This window comes from Telopea speciosissima, unplaced genomic scaffold, assembly GCF_018873765.1.
Source record: "Telopea speciosissima isolate NSW1024214 ecotype Mountain lineage unplaced genomic scaffold, Tspe_v1 Tspe_v1.0110, whole genome shotgun sequence".
NCBI lineage: Eukaryota > Viridiplantae > Streptophyta > Magnoliopsida > Proteales > Proteaceae > Telopea > Telopea speciosissima.
This window is the reverse complement of record NW_025317446.1, coordinates 56,998-79,901: the sequence shown is the minus strand read 5'-3', so window position 1 is coordinate 79,901 and position 22,904 is coordinate 56,998. Positions and strand designations below refer to the sequence as shown.

Here is a 22,904-nt window from a genome sequence, read left to right as displayed (position 1 = left end):
CTCAAAGGAAATATACCTTGGATTTATTGAAAGAAACAAGGATGCTTGGGTGTAAACCAGCAGATACCCCTCTGGAGCCCAATACACATTGGAAGAGTAAGGAAGGTGAGCCAGTGGACAAAGGCAGCTATCAGAGGTTAGTGGGTCGATTGATTTACCTCTCACATACCCGGCTAGACATCACCTTTGCTGTAAGCCTTGTCAGCCAATACATGCATGATCCTCACTCTTCTCACTTGGAAGCAGCATACAGAATTCTCCGTTACCTCAAGTCATCTCTGGGGAAAGGAGTATTGTTCTCTCTGCACGGCCATCTCCGGATAGAGACGTACATTGATGCAGATTGGGCTGGCAGTCCTGATGATAGGAAGTCCACATCTGGATCTTGCACATTTGTTAGAGGTAATCTAACTACTTGGAGAAGCAAAAAATAAGCTGTTGTGGCTCGATCTAGTGCTGAAGCTGAATTCCGAGCTATGGCACAGGGTATTTGTGAGCTCCTTTGGCTCAAGGGCCTTCTTCAAGACTTGGGGATGAGTGCTGATCTTCCTATGCGACTCTACTGTGACAGCAAGTCAGCAATCAGCATTGCTCACAACCCAGTCCAACATGATCGGACCAAACATGTTGAGATTGACTGGCACTTCATCAAAGAGAAGTTGGAACAAGGAATTATTTGTATTCCATTTATTCAGTGTAGTGAACAGTTGGCTGATATCCTTACCAAAGGAATCAGTACGAAATTGTTCTTTCCTACTATTAGCAAGTTGGGCATGTTTGATATGTATGCACCAACTTGAGGGGGAGTGTTGTAATATGGGTCCAAGGGTAAATCTGTCCATGGGGGTATTCTTGTATGTGGGTTTTAGTCTCACATTGCTTAGTTTTATTTTTGTCATATGATTTCAATATTATAAATAAAGGCTGGGCTGTGATCATATTGATCAAGCCAGTATTCACGGAATTCCACAGAACATTATAATAATACCCCCTAAAAATCGGTACCAACTTAATACTCCCCCTCAAGCTGGAACATAGATATCAGCCATGCCCAGCTTGGATCACCCTGGGAGAAATACATTTCAAAACAAGGTTTTGGTAAACAAGTCTCCAAGTTGATTACTAGAGCTGACAAATGGAGTGGAAATCAATTTCTACATCACTGCATCACAACCAAATGACACTCCACCTCAATATGCGTAGTCCTCTCATGAAAGATTGGCTTTCTAGCAATATAAATAGCTTCCTGGTTATCACAGAACATGTCTATAGGTTTGTTGATCTGAAACCAAACTTCTGTGCAAAGGATCTAAGCCACATCAACTCAATTGCAGTTTGAGCCATAGCTATATATTCAGCTTTAGCATTAGAACTAGCTACAATAATTTGCTTTTTACTCCATGTAACAATATCACCTTCCGACAAAGGTACAATAGCCTGTAGTCCATCTTCGATCACCATCAGCACCAGCCCAATTAGCATCAGAATAACCAATAATATATATATATATTAACCCGAATATTACCGGGGACCCGGGCTAGCCCCTAAAGCTTTATTAAATTCCAAAAATAATAAAGAATACAAGGGGGGGGACATTCCACCTTACCCCAACCCAAGAAGCAAAGCGCACATTAACTCTCAAAACCATTCATACCAAGCCCATACAAAAAAGACAGTAAACCACAAGTATTACTTTCTAAGGACAGGCAGACCCGCCTCGTCTTCCCTTAGAATACCCTGTAAATCACCCAAAGGCAAACTACCCGGTTGGAAAGGAGGACCCAGAATCACAAGCAAGATTGACCAACCAATAAGCCGCCCTGTTGCTCTCTCGAAACGCAAAAGACACATATGCCCTTGTAGCAGATGATAAAGCCAGTACCTCCTAGAACCAGTACCAACCCTTCCACAAGTTACGCCTCTTGAGGTTAACCATTCTGACAGTGGAAGCGGAGTCCGAGCTTACCACCAAATCAGAGAAACCCAGCTTCTGGCACAGGAGCAAACCATCCCTTAAGGCTCTCAGCTCAGCAATCGAATTAGTGCAAAAACCATAAAAATTAGAGAAAGCAGCCAGGACCACTCCATTCGAATTCCTAACAACTCCTCCACCCCCCCCCCCAATATCCAGGATTGCCCCGACAAGCACCATCCACATTAAGCTTAACAGAGGCGAATGGTGGGCACCAATAAACTAGGAGAGGGCGTTTCAGCTTGGGGGAAGGCGTCACGAGGCCAAAGCACTGGAGGATCAAACCGTCTCTAGAGGACCCCTGTCGACCAACCTTGGAGGTTAATGGAAGGTCTTTCACCCAGGTTTTAATGCACTCTATAATGGAGCTAGCAGTACACCTTATTTCCCCATGTCTTCTATTGTTTTTTATTTTTTATTTTTTAAACCCGAATATGACCTGGGACCCGGGGAAGCCCCTAGACTTTTATTAAGCTCGATACGGGGTCCCCCTTGTCTCAATCCCCTAGTAGATTTGAAGAAACTTGAAGAACTGCCTCCCAATACAATAGAGAACCAGCAATTCTCTGTAGTTTTCCTGATTAAGTTAATCCAAGCATCAGCAAAACCAAACTTTGAAAGGAGCAAGTAGAGGAACCTCCATTCCCTTTAATCTGTCTTATGTGGTTTATCTTCGATGAATGGTGCTAGAGTTATATCACCCACCTTTGCTCATAACGCTTTTCATTCCATGTCTCCATTTAATTTCTTAATTTTCTTCAGGTGAATTACCCTTAACAACTCTGTCTTCGATTCTTTCCGTTTCATCTTTTCTACTCTGTTTGGGCCATCTCTCTCCATGTTTGTTTGAGATGTTTTGGTCTCTCTGCCTGTAGGTTGTGCACTTGCATTATTCCTGAATGATGCCATATTCCTTTTTTTTTTCCTCTGCTAATTTGAAGTCTATAATAAAAACAAATCCAGGCAATCTATTTATTTGAGAACTGCACCATTTTTCCACCACTAATATCTGAGTTCTTTAACTACATACATGTGGCAGCACCAAAAAATATAATTACATTCATATGGAGCCTGAAAGGGCTCCCCCCCCCCCCCCCTCTTTTTCCTCTGAAGGATTTCTCTAAGATTTTTTTTGTGGTCTGGGATTGCCTGTATCAATGCTTCTTGTGAAGTTTTTGCTAAGCGTTCTTCCATATGAAACATAGCTACTCTTTGTAGAGTTGGAGTTTAATTATCCCACCATGCGTCTATGCTTCCTCTGCCGTTACCTGTAACTCACTTCTGTTTATGAAGTCAGCGAAGCTCCTCTCATACTTTCTATTGTCCTGTTCGGCACCATATCTCTCTTCTCATATGTATTTCTAACCACAGGAGTGTACCTCCTACGATCTATGTGTCATCCCTTCACCTGTATGCCTGTTCTGCTCCACATGAAATACCAAAGTTATCCATTTAATTTATTTCCTGATTCTATCATTCTTAATTCATTGGTTGACAGATTTGTGTTACTTTAACAGAGGTTGCATGAGGAAAATGAGAAGCTATTTGTTAGATTAACAGAGAAAGCTAAATTTGGTGGATCTCCCCAGGTTTGTACACTTCTAATCACACTGTACAGACTTTTGCATTTTCATGGTATTTACATTCTTATATTTCGTTGTAGATGACATTTACAGTTCACACCATTCTGCTCCTTTTATCCCTCTTCATTTTGAGAGAGGATTTGTTATGTGTGTAGTTCAATTGCTAGCGGTAATTGTTTCCCTGAAGTGTTCTGTTCCATGTTTTGGCTTTGTCCCCAATGTCTTAGTTAATCCCTTGTAGCATTCTGTATACAATTATTTTTTGGTATATTGATGCTTCAGTTGCTAAGGAAAAGTTCTATGAAATCTGCTTTGTTGGTGCCATTTGCATGAGCTATATGGTAAAATTTTTGAAGGAACTTATTTTGATTTGCATGGAATTTGTGATTTGGTCCTAGTTACTTTGCTTTTGTGGGAGTCTGCTCTACCTTAATTTAGGGGTGTTTGTTCTTACGACCTTTTGTTCAACTGGGAAAGGTTGTTGATTCTTTATACGATGCTCTCATTCCATTCTATTTTTTTTTTGGGTGTAATCCTTGCCCTTTTCTTATAGAGTCTTTTGTGGTTTTGAAAATGGTTTTGAAAATAAATGAAAAATGGCATTGTAAATTATGGTTTTCATTTGAAGTTTGGCTTTGGTTTATGAAATATGATGATATTTATATCTATAAAACAAATTGATATCTATCATCCTGTTCACCTTTCTAGCTGTCTCTTGAATTTAGGATCTTATCTCATTGGCTTTTCATCATTTTTTTTGAAATACATTAATGCTTTTGGGACAGCAGTTGGTTGATTCATATTCTTTAGTTGTATTACTGGTCCTCTGCAGTGTTATTTAGGCACATTGAGGCACATGCCTCAGGCAATGCGCGAGGTGGTTCAAGTTGCAGCGCATCACTGCGGCGCTTGCCTTTGTGTGGCTTAGTTGAGGTGCAAGGTGTGTGATGCGTGTACCACAGTGATGTGGCCTGTTTGGCATCTTGGTTTAAACATTTGGAAATTACATTTGCTAGTTTTCATGTTTTTGGTTCCTTAGATTTACATTTGATGCTTTGAACTTAAATAAATGATGTGTGTGGTTGGGATTGCATGGGGATACTAACCATTTGCTAGTTGATACTTTGGTTTTATGCTTTAATATCTGTACTGAAGCATGTGTTATGCATATGTATGTTACTGTGCTTCAAATTAAACTTTAAATTCTGCCTTGGCATATGAGTTTCTATTTGCTTTCGTGCTTAATCTATAGTTTGATGTCCAATTACTCACAAATTTCTAATGGATTGAGTGCTGATATGTTTATTTGGTGAGGAGTGCATCTTACATCCCCGAGGCACACCTTACGCTAGGAAGCTTTTGCACCTTGAGTGCAACTTGCTGTCTTTGGCCAATGTGTTGGCATGGTCATGACACATACAAAGGCACGTGTGTGCGTGGCTCAGACTTAATGACGGCCTTTGTTCTTTGCACGATGCATGTTCAAGCTCTATGGCATCATGCTGGGGTTATGGAAGAAGGAAGGGGTAATTTGGGAAACCAAAGAGTTATGATGACCCGAATATGACAATATGAATTTTTGAGGGCGTTGGTGTCTCCTGAAAAAGGGGCAATTGATTAAGAGTTACCTTGAGGAGGGGTGGTGTGCCTCACCCCCCTCGGTGCCATTACATCAGGCAAGGCGTCATGACATGCCATAAGAAAGGCTTGGTAGGCATTGTGGCTGCCACAAATGAGGCATTGTGTATTTGTGTGTGGGGTTGGCTTAGTTGTGCATGCATCAGTAGCATAGGTATTCCATGGGTGGAATACCTTGCAGGTCTCCACATCGGCTCCTTCCACTGGTCCCTCTTGAGTTATTGTCTCTGACGCCATTGATCATATGACAGGTATGTCTTAGTGTTACGATTCCTATTCTGTCTGTTCTGGTAGGGAGAAGGTTAGAGTCGTTGATGGCTCCCTTTCCATTTCTGGTAAGGGCAATGTCCATGTTACTTCCTCTATTTCCCTTGACTCCGTTCTTCATGTCCCTAACTGTGTCACTAATCTTTTATCTGTGAGCAGCTTAACCAAGTCCTTGAATTGTTGTCTCTTTTTTTTCTCATTCATTGTTATTTTTAGGATTTGGTGACGAAGAGAATTATTGGCAGTTGACGTGAGGAGAATGGGCTTTACCTCCTGGAACCCCACACACTTGTTTTGCTTACAGCTCAGTCCTATGCGTATGGAAATAGTGACAATAGTATTGTGGATTCAGTGAAGCTTTGGCTTCAACGTTTAGGCCATCCTTTTGTTATTAGGATAACAATTACCACATTTGTTTTCCTTCTGATGTTTTTCAGTGTGAACCATGTATGTTTGCCAAACATTGTCGTTCTTTTCATCCATATCATGGTGATAGATCTACTGTTCTTTTTCATATTGTGCATTTTGATGTATGGGGACCTGCCCCACTACTTCTTTGTTTGGTTATTGTTACTCTGTGTCATTTGTTGTTGATTATTCTCGGTCTACTCGGACTTATTTGATGAAGCATAAAAATGATGTTTATGATGCCTTAAAAAATTTCTATTAGATGATTTGTACTCAATTTGAAACCAAAATTAAAATTGTTCGTTCTGATAAAGAGGGGGGGGGGGGAGTACATGTATGGTGGACTCCAAAACTTTTTTACCGATGGTGACATTATCCATTAGCTTGCTTGTGTTGACACACCCCAACAGAACGGGGTAGCTGAGAGAAAAAATAATCATTTGTTGGAAGTCACTAGTAGTCTACTATTTGGCATGCATGTCTGATGTAGGACAAAACATGAAGAAGAAGAGGCCAAAACATTGTTCACGTTACTGTTCACTTGAACAGTGTCACAGCCCCTTATTTTGCCTTGGTGTTGAATGCTACTAGAAGATCTTGTGGGCCCAAGACCAGATCATGTGAAGACTTGATTAGAAGACTCAATTTTGTCTATGGTGGGGGAATTAGGAGTTTAGTTTAGTTTCTATTTTTAGAATTATTCTCTTGGATATTTTATGGTTGTCTATTAAGCAACCTTAGCTCTTTAATTTCCAATTCCAGATTTAGAAAGTAGGCTTAACTTTTATTTAGAAGTTTCTATTTTCCGTAAGTTTCTATTTTTAGTTTGTTTCCTTTTCTTGCAAGTTTCTAATTTTCTCTTACTTGTAAGGCAAGCATAGTTGCCCATAAATCTGTAATGCCCCTTAGAGGCCCCCCACCAACGATTATAATGAGGCTGAGAATTGCTTTTGTGCAAAATTTTATTATCCTATTCTGTGGATGAAGGGCTGAGAGAGCTGAAACCCGAAGGGCTGAGAGAGCCGAATCTCCTTGAACCTCATTTACTTGCTATTTTCTTATTTTCTTCTTCTCTCCATCTTCTACACCAACGGAGCTTCATCCTTGGTATGTTTTGTGACTGCAACTATTGCAATCGATCACTGTTGAAGCCTGGAATTATTATTCAATCAAGTCTTGACTGTTGTTATTGATCATCTTCAGTAAAAGGATCAAACCACCCTATGGCAGACCTGTTTCTGCCCTGCTGCCTGCAATAATCAAATCAGCCTTTCTCTGAAGTTTGAGCTCTGTTCCAGCAGGGTTTTGGAGGGTTGAATTAGATACACAAGAGGGCCACTCGATCCTAATTCCAGCCCAGTCTGCTGGCTGGTTTGGCCTATAAATCTTAACCTTCTAATTTGGTATTGCTTCCATATCTCCCAACTCCACCATCAGAATTGAGTGAAACTTTCAGCAGTGCTTTCCCTCCATACAAGCTTCAATCGATCCAAGTTTGGTTGTAGTCCCATGGCAGGTTTGGTTTGAAACCCTAACTTTCTAATTCTACCCTTGTTTCTAATTTGGTTTTGTGGGTTATTTGGGACTAGTATTCTAGTCTTACGTTAATGTCCCTAAGACTTTTTGGTCTGATGCCCTTCTTCTTGCTGCCTTCTTAATCAACCGCATGCCCAATTCCTTGGTTCTAAATTTCCTTTGGGTGTATCTGTTATGTTCATGTTAATAAGTCTGCTCGGACTAAACTTGACCCCAAGGCACTCAAATGCCTCTTTCTTGGGTATTCCTCCTCTACAAAAGGCTACAAGTGCCACCATCCCTCTTCCAAGAGGCGACTTCTCTCCAAAGAAGTCACTTTCTTTGAATTTATCCCTTTCGTTAATCCTCATCAACATCCTCTTTAGGGGAGATAATGGGAGTGAAAAGGCTGCTGATGTCACCCCTCTTCCTTCATCATTACCCATTCCTCCATTTCTGTTTGATGTTAGGAAACACAAAGAAGTGAATGTTGTTGATGTCGTTGATCATTTAAAGAGTTTTGGTAATTAGAAAGAGTTGCTTGTGTACCAAAGAAAAGCAAAGAAGACATGCTAAGAGTCCTCTTTGGATCCACATCCTGATATCCACCTTCCTTAGTTAGGTAACACTTCTATTCCTGATTTAGACCTCCCTATTGCTATTCGAAAGGGGGGGGGGTAGAGCTTGCACTAATCCTTTAGCCAAGTTTATTTTCTATGATGCTATCTCTCCTATATGTATTTCCTTTTCTGTTTCTCTTTTCGCTGTTTCATTCCCAAGAATGTTACTAAAGTCATGTCTGAGGAAATTCTGGCACTTGAGAAGAACTGTACATGGAAGCTAGTTGATCTTTCCAAAGGGAGAGCTCCAGTTGGATGTAAACGGGTCTACACGATCAAGTATTGATCAGATGGTGTTGTTGAGAGATATAAGGCCAGGTTGGTGCCCAAAGGATACAGTTAGATGTATGAATTTGATTATCAGGAGACATTTATTCTTGTGACTAAACACAACTCGATAAGAGTTCTCTTATTGCTGGAAGCCAATAGAGATTGGCCATTGTATCAGTTGGAGGAAGAATGCTTCTCAATGGTGACTTAGAAGAGGAAGTGTACATGTAACCACCTCCTGGTTTGAAGTTCCTTTCAATTGAAGAGAAAACATGTCTTCTCAAAAAGGCATTTTATGGCCTCAAACAGTCCCCAAAGGCTTGGTTTGAGAATTTTGGATAGGCCATTCTAAAGAATGGGTATTCCCAGAGTCAAGCAGACCACACTTTATTTACCCGGTAAGGTAATGGTACCATCATAGCTCTTATTGTCTATATAGATGACATTATGGTGACTGGAAATGACAAGGTTGAGATAAGTTGACTGAAGTCCTACTTGACCCAATAGTTTGAAATTAAAGATCTTGGACCCTTGAAGTATTATTGGGGATTGAAGTGTCAAGGTCTAAGAAGGGAATAAATATTTGCCAAAGGAAGTTTGTGCTGGATTTGTTGAAAGAAACAGGAATGTTGGGTTGCAAACCAGCAAACTCTCCTATGACTGAAACCACAAGCTTGGAGAAGATTGTAGTCCATCCGTTATTGATGCAGGGAAGTACTAGAATCTAGTGGGGGAAGCTAATTTACCTCTCATTGACTCGTCCAGGCGTTATATATGCAGTTGGGATGGTGAGTCAGTTTATGCATGCCCCCAAAAGTGGGCACTTAGATGTTGTATACCGCATCCACAGGTACTTGAAGTCCACCCCAAGGAAAGGATTATTACATGCTAGACAAAACCACTTAAGGATAGAGGCTACACTGATGCCGATTTGGCTGGTTCAGTTTTTTACAGATGGTCTACATCAGGCTATTGTACATTTGTAGGTGGTAACCTGGTCACATGGAGGAGCAAAATATAGCATGTGGTGGCCTGATCCCATGTAGAGGTAGAGTTCAAGGCTATGGCACATGGAGTTTGCGAACTCCTATGGTTGAGAAGATTGGTTCAAGAGTTGAGGTATGATATTGAGGCACCTATGAGACTCTATTGTGATAAAAAGGCTGCCATCAAAGAGAAGATTGAATCAGGTCACATATGCACCCCTTTTGTGAGGACTAGTGATCAATTGGCTGACATCTTCACCAAAATGCTTATTCCTTATTAGTTTAGTACTCTTTTGTTCAAGCTGGGAATGTATGATATTTATTCTCTAGCTTGAGGGGGAGTATTAGAGTTCTGTTACATATATAGGCCAGAATACCGTAGGGGTATTCTGGTCCTTTCCTCTGGTTTTATTCCTTTATGTTTATTCTTTCTTTTCCTTTGTTTATACTATGTATGCTGTGTAGCGGCATTTGTCCATGTAACTCTTATTTATTAGTATAAATAAAGGGCTTAGGGGAATCGTATTGATTCACCGAAGCATTAATCAATTCTGTTTTATATCATGGTATCAGAGCCACGATATCATTGATTCTTTTTTTCAAAAAAAGGCCATGGTGGTCTATATTTGCTTGATGATGGCCGTCTCTCTCCACCAGTTCCTTCTCCAGTACATCAGAACTCCTTGGTCTCTTCTGAACTTTACCAATGGCACTCTAGATTAGGTCACCCTCCATTAGGAATTTTAGCTCATTTATTTCCTTTTCTGGTCACCAAATGTAATAGGGACAACTTTTTTTGTGAGGCTTGTGTTCTGGCCAAACAGACACGTGCAACTTATTCTTTATCAAATAAAAGGAGTTCTTCTTGTTTTCATTTGGTGCATTCCGATGTTTGGGGCCCTAGTCGTAAGACATCTATTTCTAGCCATCGTTGGTTTGTCTCATTTGTTGATTGTCATTCTAGAAATACTTGGATTTATCTTCTTCAAACTAAAAATCAGGTTTTTTCTTGTTTTCAACATTTTCATAAAATGATCCAGACCCAATTCCAGGCCACTCTTAAGGTTTTACGAAGTGATAATGGTTCTGAATATAAGGAATCCCAATTTCAGCAATACCTTGCTAATCATGGGATTTTACATCAGACTAGTTGTGTTGATACCCCGGCCCAAAATGGTGTGGCTGAAAGGAAGAACCGCTACTTATTGGAAGTGGCACGGGCATTAATGTTTGCCCGACATGTTCCATCCCAATATTGGGGTGATGCTGTTCTCACTGTTGCTTGCCTTATTAATAGGTTACCTTCACGGGTTCTGGATTCCCGTAGCCCATCTGACATTTTACTTGGGGATTCCTCCTTTGTGTGGTACCTCTCAAGGTCTTTGGCTGTGTCTGTTATGCTCGGGATACTAAGTCCACTGGCAAGCTTGAACCCCCTGGGTTAATGTGTATTTTTTTGGGTTATTCTCCAACCCAGAAAGGTTATAAGTGTTACCACCCTCTTACCTGTCGTACTATGGTCAATATGGATGTGGTTTTTCATGAAACACTATCCTATTATTCTTCCCCACCTCTTCAGGGGGAGAGTTCGAGTGAAGATGTGGTTCATACCCTTGGGTTTCCCCTCCCTTCATCACCTATAACTACTAACCAACCCTCCCCGGCTGCTGTCCAGCCTCCCGTGGCTGCTGTCCAGCCCCCCGAGGCTGCTGTCCAGCCCCCCGTGGCTGCTGTCCAGCCTCCCGTGGTTGCTGTCCAGACTCCCATGACTGCTGTGCAGCCTACCGTGGCTGCTGCCCAGCCTCCTGAGGCTACTATCCCTTCGCCTGAGGGAAATCCAATATAGGGGGAGATCATGGAAACAGGTGGTGGTAATATTCCTATTCAGGAGGAGCTGAATCCAGTACAGAGGACCATTCGTAACTTTCAAAGGACCATTGACAATTCCTCCATTCTCACTTATAACCGGAGATGTTCTAATAGAGGGCAAAATCGGTCCACTGCAGCACCGATACCCATCTAGTTGCCGCCTCAGGATCCAGATCCTCCTTCTCCTGGTGAGCCTTCCTCTTCTGATTTACCCATTGCACATCGCAAAGGTACCAGGACCTGCACTTTACATCCCATTTCCCATTTTGTTTCTTATAGTTCTCTCTCTCCGTCTTTTCATACCTTTGTTTCCTCCCTTTCTTCTGGTTCCATTCCTAAAAATTGGCAGGAAGCATTTACAGATGGAAAGTGGAAGGCAACAATGTTGGAAGAAATGAGAGCATTGAACAAAAACAATACGTGGGATCTTGTAGCTCTTCCTCCAGGGAAAAAACCAGTGGGTTGTAAATGGGTGTTTGTGGTCAAGCGGATGCGGATGGTGCAGTGGATCGGTACAAGGCACGTCTAGTTGCTAAAGGCTTCACTCGGACATATGGCATTGACTACCAGGAAACTTTCGCACTGGTAGTAGAACTCAATACTGTAAGGGTATTGCTATCCTGTGCAGTGAACCTTGGATGGGATCTTCAGCAATTAGATGTAAAGAATGCCTTCCTCCATGGTGAACTAAAAGAAGAAGTATATATGGACATTCCTCCAGGTTTTTCAAGTCCTGCTACCAAGGGTAAGGTGTGTCAACTGAAGCGTGCACTCTATGGCTTGAAGCAGTCACCTAGAGCTTGGTTCGGTAGATTTCACAAGGCTATGCTTTCAGTGGGCTACCAGCAAAGCAATGCTGATCATACCTTGTTCATCAAACGTGTGGGTGATAGGGTTACTCTCCTCATGGTCTATGCTGATGATATTGTAGTGACCGACAATGATGGTGATGAGATCAATAGGTTGAAGTTGTTCCTTGGCCGTGAGTTTGAAATTAAGGATATGGGGACTCTGAAATATTTTCTAGGGATAGAGGTTGCTCGCTCTTCAAAGGGCATATTTCTGTCTCAAAGAAAGTATGTCCTGGATCTATTGTCTGAAACAGGGCTGCTAGGGTGTCATCCTTCTGACACTCCCATAGAAGCTATGACAAGACTCAAGGAGAAGGAAGGCACACCAGTTGACAAAGGTCGTTATTAGCGGTTGGTGAGCAAACTTATCTACCTGTCTCACACTCGACCTGACATTGTTGTTGCAGTTAGTATGGTTAGCCAGTTTATGCATGACCCGTATTCTTCTCATATGGAGGTAGTCCTTCGCATCTTACAATACTTGAAGTCTGCTCCGGGACAAGGGATACTTTTATCTCCCAATGGTCATCTGAAGGTTGAGGCATATACTAATGCAGATTGGGCTGGTTCAAGTGATAGGAAGCCCATCTCTGGATATTGCTCTTTTGTAGGTGGGAACCTTGTCACCTGGCTTAGTAAAAAACAGAATGTGGTGGCAAGATCCAGTGCTGAGGCTGAATTCCGTGCGATGGTTCATGGCATCTGTGAATTGTTATGGCTTAAGGGGCTGTTGCAAGATATTGCGGTTGCTGTCCAACTTCCAATGATGTTATATTATGACAATAAGGCTGCCATAAGCATCGCTCATAATCCTGTCCAACATGACCATACTAAACATGTGGAGGTGGACAGACATTTCATCAAGGAGAAACTTGAAGCTGGACTAATCTGTGTTCCCTATGTGAAGTCTACTGATCAGCTGACTGATGTGTTCACGAAGGGGCTGAGTGGCAAAGTGTTCACGAAGGGGCTGAGTGGCAAAGTGTTTCATCCTTTTCTAGCCAAGATGGGCATGTGTGACATTTTTGCACCAACTTAAGGGGGAGTGTTAGATATATAGGCCAGAATACTGTAGGGGTATTCTGGTCCTTTCCTCTTGTTTTATTCCTTTATGTTTATTCTTTCTTTTCCTTTGTTTATACTATGTATGCTGTGTAGGGGCATATTTGTCCATGTAACTCTTATTTATTAGTATAAATAAAGGGCTTAGGGGAATCGTATTGATTCACCAAAGCATTAATCAATTCTGTTTTATATCAAGTTCATACAAAAAGGGTACTTTAGGTATATAGGTGTTATGTTGTAATATTGTTATAATGTGTTTATTCCTTTTTTTTAAAGAAAATTTTTTACCACCCTTGATCATAGAACTAAAACTTGCGAGATCTCGATGAGTTTTTCGGTTTCTCAAGACCTCGAGACGAGATCTCATGCGATACAAAAAACTACCCAAAACACTTAATATTAATTCCAGATCTCGCGAGAGAGTCGAGATTTGGACTCTGTCTCGACCGAGAGGTTGTTTGGGAGCTGTTGCCACTGGTTTTTCACCATTTTGTGCTGGATTTCGTCGTAGAAGTTGCCGGAGACATCATTCAGCTATTGTGGTGCAAGATTTGTGCATGATGATGACATGAGTATGAAGACCATGCTCGCAAGTTTCGGAAGCATGAGTATAGATACTACTAGTGAGCGTCAGTCATGGCATTCGTGTCAGCCTCATCATGACTATGATTATGGCCAGGGGAGCACCGGTTCCGAATATAGTGGCTATGTTCAGTTTGGGCAGTCAGCTCTTGAGTTCGGCAATCAAAGCACTGTGTCAAGTTTTGTGGACATATTCCCAGTCCCAAACTAGCTACAACCGTACATGCCTCAGTATGACAGTAGCAATGAATCTCACGCCTCATGGCAACCGGCTCTTCTATACCCTAAGATAGGGGACTTGGTAAGATGTTGATGACAACACTTATATGCGTTCTGTGGCCAACTATGTGCAATACTACAGTAGCATTGTTACATGAGAAGAATATACAGACCGAATTGTTCTAAATGAGTGATAAGGTCACATTTTATGGGATGATAGATCATAGATGTAATATGTTAAATAGATTGATGTATTGTATGCTTTAATATTTCTAATGCTTATTTAAGTTGTTTTACATTAATTGAATGCTTTGATTGCTTTTTATTACTAAATTCTGTGTAGAGTAGGGTATTTTAGTACGTCGTCGCCTACCAACCTAGGGTCCGAAGTGAAACTCCTATTTGGACTTTGTTTTTGCAAAATCTGATAGTGCCATTGTGTTTAAATGGCCTAAAATGGGCTGAGTACCAAGTTTCAGCCCCAAAATAGGTCTAAAACCCATCGAAACCAGCCATTGAGTTGGAAAAAAAATATTACCCAACTCGAGATCTCGACCCAACTTGGAAATTTGGCTGGTCGAAACCTGTACTCGAGACGAGTTTTAGTTCCTTGCCCTTGATTATCTTATATTGGCTTGGGCTTCCGTTGTTATGCTAAGGGATTCAATAGGGGAGAGAAGTGTATTCTCTCCCACAACTTTCCACCGCCATCTACTCTTCTTCTTCTACCTCTTCCATCCATCATCTCCTTCCTTCTTCCTTGATAACTTGATACCTTTGATTTACAACTACACACACAGAAAAAAAAAATTCCCGTGAACTACCCTATGAAGTAGGGAGAATATGTTCAATAGCTTACTCTTTACTTTTGAGACTTTTGGAGATGTTTTTTTTCTTTTACTACTTAATATACTAGCTAAAAATGTAAATAATATAATGAAATGTATTTTTCTTGGGAAGTGGGTCTTTTTAAGTATATAGTTTTACTTATTCCTTGGTATTGAGTTTTCTTTAGTAATAGGTACCATCATTTCATATTTTCTGGAATCTTCTGCATGAATCCCATGTTAATCATATGACATTAGTTTCTTAGTACTCTATTTTGTCAAGGTTTCAAGTCCTTCCACCAGAGAATTGTTGGATCTTCAAACTCGGGACTCGGGAAGGTACGCTTCTTTTTTTGGCTGTTGATTGTTGTTACCGTTTTAGAACTTCTTCCTTCATTGTTTCTCTCTGTGTTAGTTGTTTCGTTGACCGTGTTTGTTGTGATATCTTGGCAGGAGTGATAACAGAAAAGGACATTCTCCTGATGTTCTTCCCTTGCCATCAGCCACAGATAAGATCGATGGCACAGTTGCTCTGGTTAAATCAGGCAATGAGAAAGTAAAGACTACGCCAGCTGGAGAATATCTTACCTCTGCACTGATGGACTTTGATCCTGAACAATATGAGAGCCTTGCAACTGTTGCTGATGGTGCAAACAAGCTTTTAATGCTGGTATTGTTTTTCATAAATTTCACTTTGGCAGTCTCAAACACAGCCTTAATGTAGAGAAAAGAATAGTTAATTGGATGATAAGCTAAACTAGACGAGGCATTTAGTTCTTGTTGTTAGTGGTATAACTTAAAAACTATGAATGTTGTATGTAGACTCATGAGCCTAATATAATCATACTTCGTTAAATCTACAAGTAGATTTTTGTTTTTTTTTTTCACTTTGTAAGAATTTGATTTAAAACTCATCTCTTATCACCTGCATATCTATTTGTTATGTTCAATTTGTTGGGAAAAACTAAATAATGACACCTAATTATGTATGTGGGGGGCATGTCACATGGTCCACCCAAGTCCATCCAAGTCTGCCACTTAGAGAGATTACGGATATCTAACATAATGAGTCGTCATTACACTCATCAGCTACCTTAGTTGTTTCCTACTATTAGACAATGCTGAGAAATATATGAGCTCTTTTACATTTTAAATGTATTTCATGACTGGATTATTGTACTTTTGCAAAACATTGTATTCTTGTTTGTGTTGGAAAGTATGAAGCATAGTTGTCAAGGTGTCGCCTAGGCTACCAAATATCAGTCAAGTAAATGTTTTATATTTGTTATTTCATTTACTAATGATATTATTCATGAATAAACAAATACCCCCTATTTGAATCCAATAAAAATAGTTAAAAAGATCAATTCCAAAAAGATAAAAAGTCAACCCCCTAGTTCAAGGTCAGAAACTAGATTTTTGGCGGTAGGTGAAATTTTTAATTTTCTAATGCTGAGTATTTTTCTCATATCTAAAAATTCTATAAATCTTAATATAATAAAATATTGCTAAAAAAAAAGTGGTAAAATATTCATCTGTTTTGATATTTAAAAAATATATTTTCATTCAGAGTGATTTTGATAGCATTCATCACACCAAATAAGGTTTGACTGGAACATAACTCCTTCAGTATAAATTAGATTTAAGCAATCTTGGATTTGTTGGAAAACTGGTGTTGTATTCTACCTAATACAAAAAGTCTCACGTAAAAATAAAATCATTTGACCAGTCAAACTTCTTAGAGAACAAGAACATTTCTCTAAATCAAGAGCAGTTTAATTACTTATAGATAAGATCATATTCTAAGAATAGTATAAACCAAATGTCAGACTAGGTATACTAGGACAATGACCAATTCCAATAACAGTATAAACCAATTGTATGTTCTGATTGTTTCAAACTTCCAATAGCTTGCTTCTTTAGTTCTGTTGTCTTTTAATTCTATGTTGATTTTTGATGACTTGATGTGGCTTAATATTGATTTTTGATGTCTTGATGTGACTTAATATTGATTTTTGATGACTTGATATGGCTTAATGTTGATTTTTGATGATATAAGGTATATATTGTAGCATACTAAATAATGTTAGTAAAGAGGGGAAATAAAAATAAAACTTGGGCGCCTTGGTTCCCTAAGCGCTTAGGCACCCTCCACCGACTTGGGTCGCCTTGACAACTATGGTGTGAAGACATTTTTTTTAGATACTTTTTAATGGACTTTCATTGTTTATTGTAGAAAAAAAATTACTTGTAAGGGCCTGATGCTTCAAATTGTTCACATAAGGACAATCTTTATTTTTTCTCATTGAAACAAGTGTTTCACAGCACTTGCTTTTTGGGACAAAAGGATATGACCAATGTACGACCATTTCCTAACTTTATAAATAAGAGACACTTTTTAATTGAGTAAAAAATCCTTTTACATTATACTGTCTTTCAGTTGCTCCCATCACATGTTTGTTCCCTTTTTTCTTCTACTATCCTTCCTCTTCTTTCTTATGCCTTCTTCTGTCCACTGTTTGAGTGGCAGCAGTGTTGGTCAGCATTGTAAAGTTTGGATTTTAATGACCAGCATCGCTAAATTTGGATTTTAATTTTCATATCTCTGTGATTAAAGAGGTGGGAATCTGTCATAAAAATGCATAAAATCATTCAGTTGATTCCGACTGACAATGGCAGTAAGACAATAAATTCTGTCAACACAACTAGCAGGCCCATTTCCCCATTATTGTTAGCACCAAGAGCATAGTGTTTGATAATCTTAAATGTTTAATGTCTCAGCATCATCCACTGCTCATACAGGTTTCTTCTCAATTGGGGCTTTTACTAGCTTGACCTTCTCTCCAAATGTCCATGTTGATGCTCATTACTGCTGTAGCCCAAATTCCCTGCATGTAGACCTTCACCTTAGCAGCCTGAGATTGAAGATTCTAATTAGTCGACTTAAAGGCCTGTGCCTAGAACTAATTCAAGGTGCAATCCGTGCAACTCAATTCGCCTTGTGCCTATTGCACATTGTCTGGATTTCCCATGGCAACAAAAATTGATTGTAAATAATAAAATGGTAATTTACACATACCACCCCTGAGGTTTGCCGAAAGGATGATTTTACCCCCCAGTTTTGAAAAATTCTGCGTACCCCCCTGAGGTTTGCAAACGGTAACAAATAAGCCCATTCCGTCAGTTCATGACTAACTGCGTTAAAATTTAGATTTGAACTGATGGAATTGCCCTTGCAAAAAAAAAAAAATAATAAAAAATCTGCAACTCATCTTCCCCAAATCAATTGGGGAAGATGGGTTTCACTCTGATCCCAAGAGCCTTGACCACTGCCTCAAACCCATTGAGCATAACGTTATCTTCATCACTGGTCTGCTCTTGTAAAGCATATAAGCTTCCACCATAAGTTCCTCTTCCAAACGATCATTACTATCAGAAGCACCCAAGTTCGTAAGGACTTTCCCAGTTGTCTCCATCACCATCCGCCTATATGGTTCACTCTCATCTTTAAGATCCTCAAATAATCTTCCTATGATATCAGCGGCACCAACTTTGTTTGCAATCTCCACAGTTGTATCTACCAGTTGCCTATAGTTTCTGGGATCCAGTGCCATCCATCTAACCCAGAAATTAGGAAAGAAGTCAGGCAAAATCATAATACGAATGTAATCAGCGTCTAGTTATGTGTTCATACACTGCTTCGTGAGGGACGCGAGTTGTTGCTCTATCTTCTCCCTCTCTTCCTCGTCTATTGATGCCATGTTTCCTTCTCAGAATCGTTCTCACAAAAAAACAGAGGTTACAAAACCTTAGGATAAGGATTTCAAATCGTCAAAAAACCCTAAATCTTCACTTGCTCCCACATGAACTGTGGATTCAATGGAAGAGTCAGAAAACAGATTAGGATATCAATTACCGAATGGTAATGAAGAAATAATAGATTAGGGTATCAATTTTTTCCATTTCCATGAGATGTCGGTGATTCCTTCCCTGGAAATACTTATATGTTTAGATTAATTAATAAGGAGTGGATTATACACACATTTTTCATGGATTATTAGGCTGCGTGACTTACTGCACAGTCATCGGAAGAAACAGATTACAAATGGAGAAGAAAGGAAGTAAACCCTAAAATCGAAAAAACGATTGTATTGCAGAGAGACAGAGAAAAAGAGTTGGGGAAGATGAGTTGCAGGTTTTGTAGGGAATGCTGGAATTCTTTTTTAGGCTGGCCTCTTCTTCTCTTCAATCTCTCGCGGGAAGGTCTTCAGATCTGCATCAAGGATCATGATCAATTGCTACTCTTGAAACAGCTTAATGACAATGGCGATCCTTGATTTGAGATCTGCTGCTTGCTATCTCACCTTCGCACTCTTGGTTTTCAAGAGCAACTCTTGGTAAGTTAACGAAATTGTTGTGTATTGAGAATCCATCACGCTTTGGGGGATGGAATTTCGTTGATGTCTCTGTTTATTGCTTGTTGTCGGAAAGCCGATCAGCCTGATCAGATGGCTACAATCCCTAATAATCCATCTTCCTCTTCTGCAAATTCGATTTCGAGGAGAAGTGAAGAGATTGGAATTGGTTTCTGCATAAAACCTGCAACTCATCTTCCCCAATCGATTTGGGGAAGATGAGTTGCATTTTTTTTTTCTTTTTTTGCAAGGGCAATTCTGTCAGTTCAAATCTAAATTTTAACACAGTTAGTCATGAACTGACGGAATGGGCTTATTTGTTACCGTTTGCAAACCTCGGGGGGGGGGGTACGCAGAATTTTCCAAAACTGGGGGGTAAAATCATCCTTTCGTCAAACCTTAGGGGTGGTATGTGTAAACTACCCATAATAAAAAGATGTCTACACTATCGTCGGAATTTTTTTCTGCCATTTCTGAATTGTATTTCTGGTGCATATTTTAAGGGGATTTGCCGTCCAAATGAAACTTTAACCAATTCTTTATACTGTTTATAGCTACTACATTCTTGCTCATTTAAAAATCATATAATGACTAAATTTGAAAAAAAAAAAGATTTTGTTCTTATCTTATTCGATCCACTGTTGGCATGAAGAAGTAGAACTCAACTCAGCTAAGCCTTATACCAATTAAATGGGGTCAGCCACGTGGAGTTTGTTTCTCCATTCAACTTATTCAAAGCCATTGGCATGGAGTAGAAGTCTGTCATAAAAATTATCTGTATCCAATTTCATACTTCAATACCCAATCTTCAATAAGAAAAGGTTTGTGAAGAAATGAGACGTGAATTTAAAAAAGGTTGAAGTACTCTTCAAATTGCATGTATGGATTTCATTACCTGGTTGATAAATGCAATGTTTGTTTCATCAACTTCTAGTGTAAGAAAACTGGAAAAAATATTGTACTTTGTTTCAACTCCTAAGTTGGCAAGCCTTGGCACAACGTTTAAGTTGTGCTATTGCAACCTGTTGGTTATGGGTTCAAAACTTGGAAACAGCTTCTCTTCTGTAGCAGGGGGAAGGCTGCGTACATTTGCCCCTCCCAGACCCTGTTGTAGCGGGAGCATCGTGCACTGTGTTGCTTTATTTTTTTCAACTCCTAAATATTACTCCAACCCAAAATTAGTTTAGAACCTCAAACAAAGTATTGCTAATCATTTGAATAAATAAAATTGTCATAGTCTGTTACTTTAAGCACTCTTATGACATTCTGCATCATAGTTGTCAACATAGTACTAAAACTCGCGAAATTTCGGTCGAGATATCGAATATTTCGAGTATCTTGACCTGTCCGAAACGAAACGCAAGTCTGAAATGAAAAAATGCAATATTTCGAATATTTCGGAAATTTCGGAAATTTCGATGAAATTTCGATCATCTCGTTTCGGAAATTTCGGAAATCTCGGTAATTTCGGTCATCTCGTTTTGAAAATTTCGGAAATCTCGGACATTTTTGGCATTTTACACCCACAGAAAAATACCATATTTCGACCGAGATTTCGACGAAATTTCGGTATCTCGGAAATTTCGGTCAGACCGAAACACCGAAACGAAACGAGATTTAGTACCATGGTTGTCAAAGGCGACTAGGAATCGTTTGATGTGCTGACAAGGTGCCCACCTAGGCGTCATTTAGGTGCCCTAGGTGTGCAGTATATGACCACATGTAATATAGCAATGATAATTATATATAGTTATGCTGCAACATAGAAGCCATATCAATGCAATATGCTATAAGTATGCTAATATTGATATAATAAACAAAGCATAGGATATAATATAAGCACATTCATCAAAAAACACAGCAATAAACATAAAGGAGAGAGAATAAAGCCTACTAAAGTGAGAAATAGAAGTTGCGCTATTACAACCATCAGGTTGCTGTCAAAACTAGGGATGTAAATGGATCGGATTCGGATTGGATATGGATATTCCTTAGCCGAATACGGATACCTCTAAATGGATTCGGATGCGGATCGGATTTGGATTTTCGATCATTCGTTTACATCTCTACCTTGTGTAACTCGGACCTTCCTCCCCCTACTGGATACAATTCACTCTCAATCCATATCTCTTAGATCATGATTCTTTTTTCATCATATTCTAGAACATGTTGAGTGTTAAAAAACCCTCAAAATCATTATTTACTTAATTTTTTATTATTAAGTATTCGGATTTTTTTTGGGACGGATTTTTATCGGAGTATTCGGATTTTTTTCCGGATATCTTTAAACGAATACGAATGTCCCTAAACGGATACGGATGCGGATTCGGATTTCGGTTATCCATTTACATCCCTATTCAAAACATGGAAACAACCTCTCCGTGAAGCTGGGGTAAGGCTGCGTACATTTGCCCCCCCCAAATCTTGCAGTAGTGGAAGCCTCATGCACTGTGATGCTCATTGTAAAGAGAGAAAGCAGGGATTAGTGGTGTGTGCTCTTTGCCGATGATATCGTTTTGGTGGATGAGACAAAAGCAGGGATTAACACTAAGTTAGAGCTATGGAGATCTACCTTGGAAACAAGAGGCTTTAAGATTAGTAGAATGAAGACGGAGTATATGATGTGTAATTTTAATCATTCTATTATTGATACTGACATGGTGCGAATTGAAGAAAGAGAGATGCCCATATTTTGATATGTACCTTGGAAACAAGTGGCTTTAAGATTAGTAAAACGAAGACGGAGTATATAATACCACAAAATGACTATTTTAGATATCTGGGGTCAATCATAAATATAGAAGGTGACATAGAGGATGATGTTTCACAAAGAATTAAAGTGGGATGGATGGATTGGAGAAATGTGTTTGGAGTCCTATATGGATGACATATTCCTTTAAAGCTTAAAGGAAAGTTCTATAGGGCTGTTGTACAACCGGCTATGATGTATGGGGCAGAATGTTGGGCAGTTAAGAAGTGCCATAATGAGAAGCTATGTGTAGCAGAGATGAGGATGCTAAGATGGATGTGCGGAAAAACTAGGAAGGATAAAGTAAGGAATGAACGTTTTAGAGCTGACTTGGGGGTTGCCCCGATCAATGAAAAGTTCCAAGAGAGTCATTTGAGGTGGTATGGTCATGTTCAACGGAGGCCTAGGGACGCCCCCAGTAAGGAGGAGTGATATGATCTAGTTGAAAGTGCTAAAAGAGCTAGGGGCAGGCCTAAAATGACCATGGGAGAAGTTTTGAGGAAGGACATGCATTGTCTAGGTCTTGAATCAAGTATGACCTCGGATAGAACCTATTGGAGGACAAATATCCCTCTTTAATCTTTCATTTGTCATTTTCCATTTTTCTGTTCTCTTTCATTTTCTCATCCCTCTGTTCCCCATCTTTCCCTACTTTGTTTTGTTTGGATCCATGGCGCTGGAGAAGGTTGCATGGCGACCTACGCCAGCGTCCCTCTTTGATTTCTTCTTCCTGTCTCTCTTTCCCTCTTCGATTTCTTCTTCCTGTCTTCTTTCCCTCTTCGATTTCTTCTTTGATTTCTGAATTTTCTTCTTAAAACTTGAGAAACAATAGAGAAAAAATAAAACATGGCTTGAGTATACATCTATTAAAACATTAAAAATAAAGAAAATAAAAAATAAAACATGGTTGACATGCTCGCCATGGCGAGCGACATGTCGATATATCGACATGACACCCCTCCACCGACTTGGATCGCCGTGACGCCGTGACAACTATTGTAGCCGACCCCATTAAGTTTAGAAGGAAAAAAAGAAAGGGAAAATCTTCTTACTATGGAGGGTGATATA

General features: G+C 39.7%; 1 protein-coding gene across 1 annotated transcript in view; it reads left to right on the top strand.

Annotated features, from left to right (window-relative positions):
• Positions 1-22,904, top strand: part of LOC122647662 (kinesin-like protein KIN-14B) — a 62,399-nt gene that overhangs the window by 19,339 nt on the left and 20,156 nt on the right. The window contains exons 3-5 of the mRNA XM_043841020.1: positions 3,490-3,561; positions 14,956-15,011; positions 15,126-15,342. Coding sequence (XP_043696955.1) covers positions 3,490-3,561; positions 14,956-15,011; positions 15,126-15,342 — 345 coding nt within the window. The remainder of the gene's footprint in view (positions 1-3,489; positions 3,562-14,955; positions 15,012-15,125; positions 15,343-22,904) is intronic.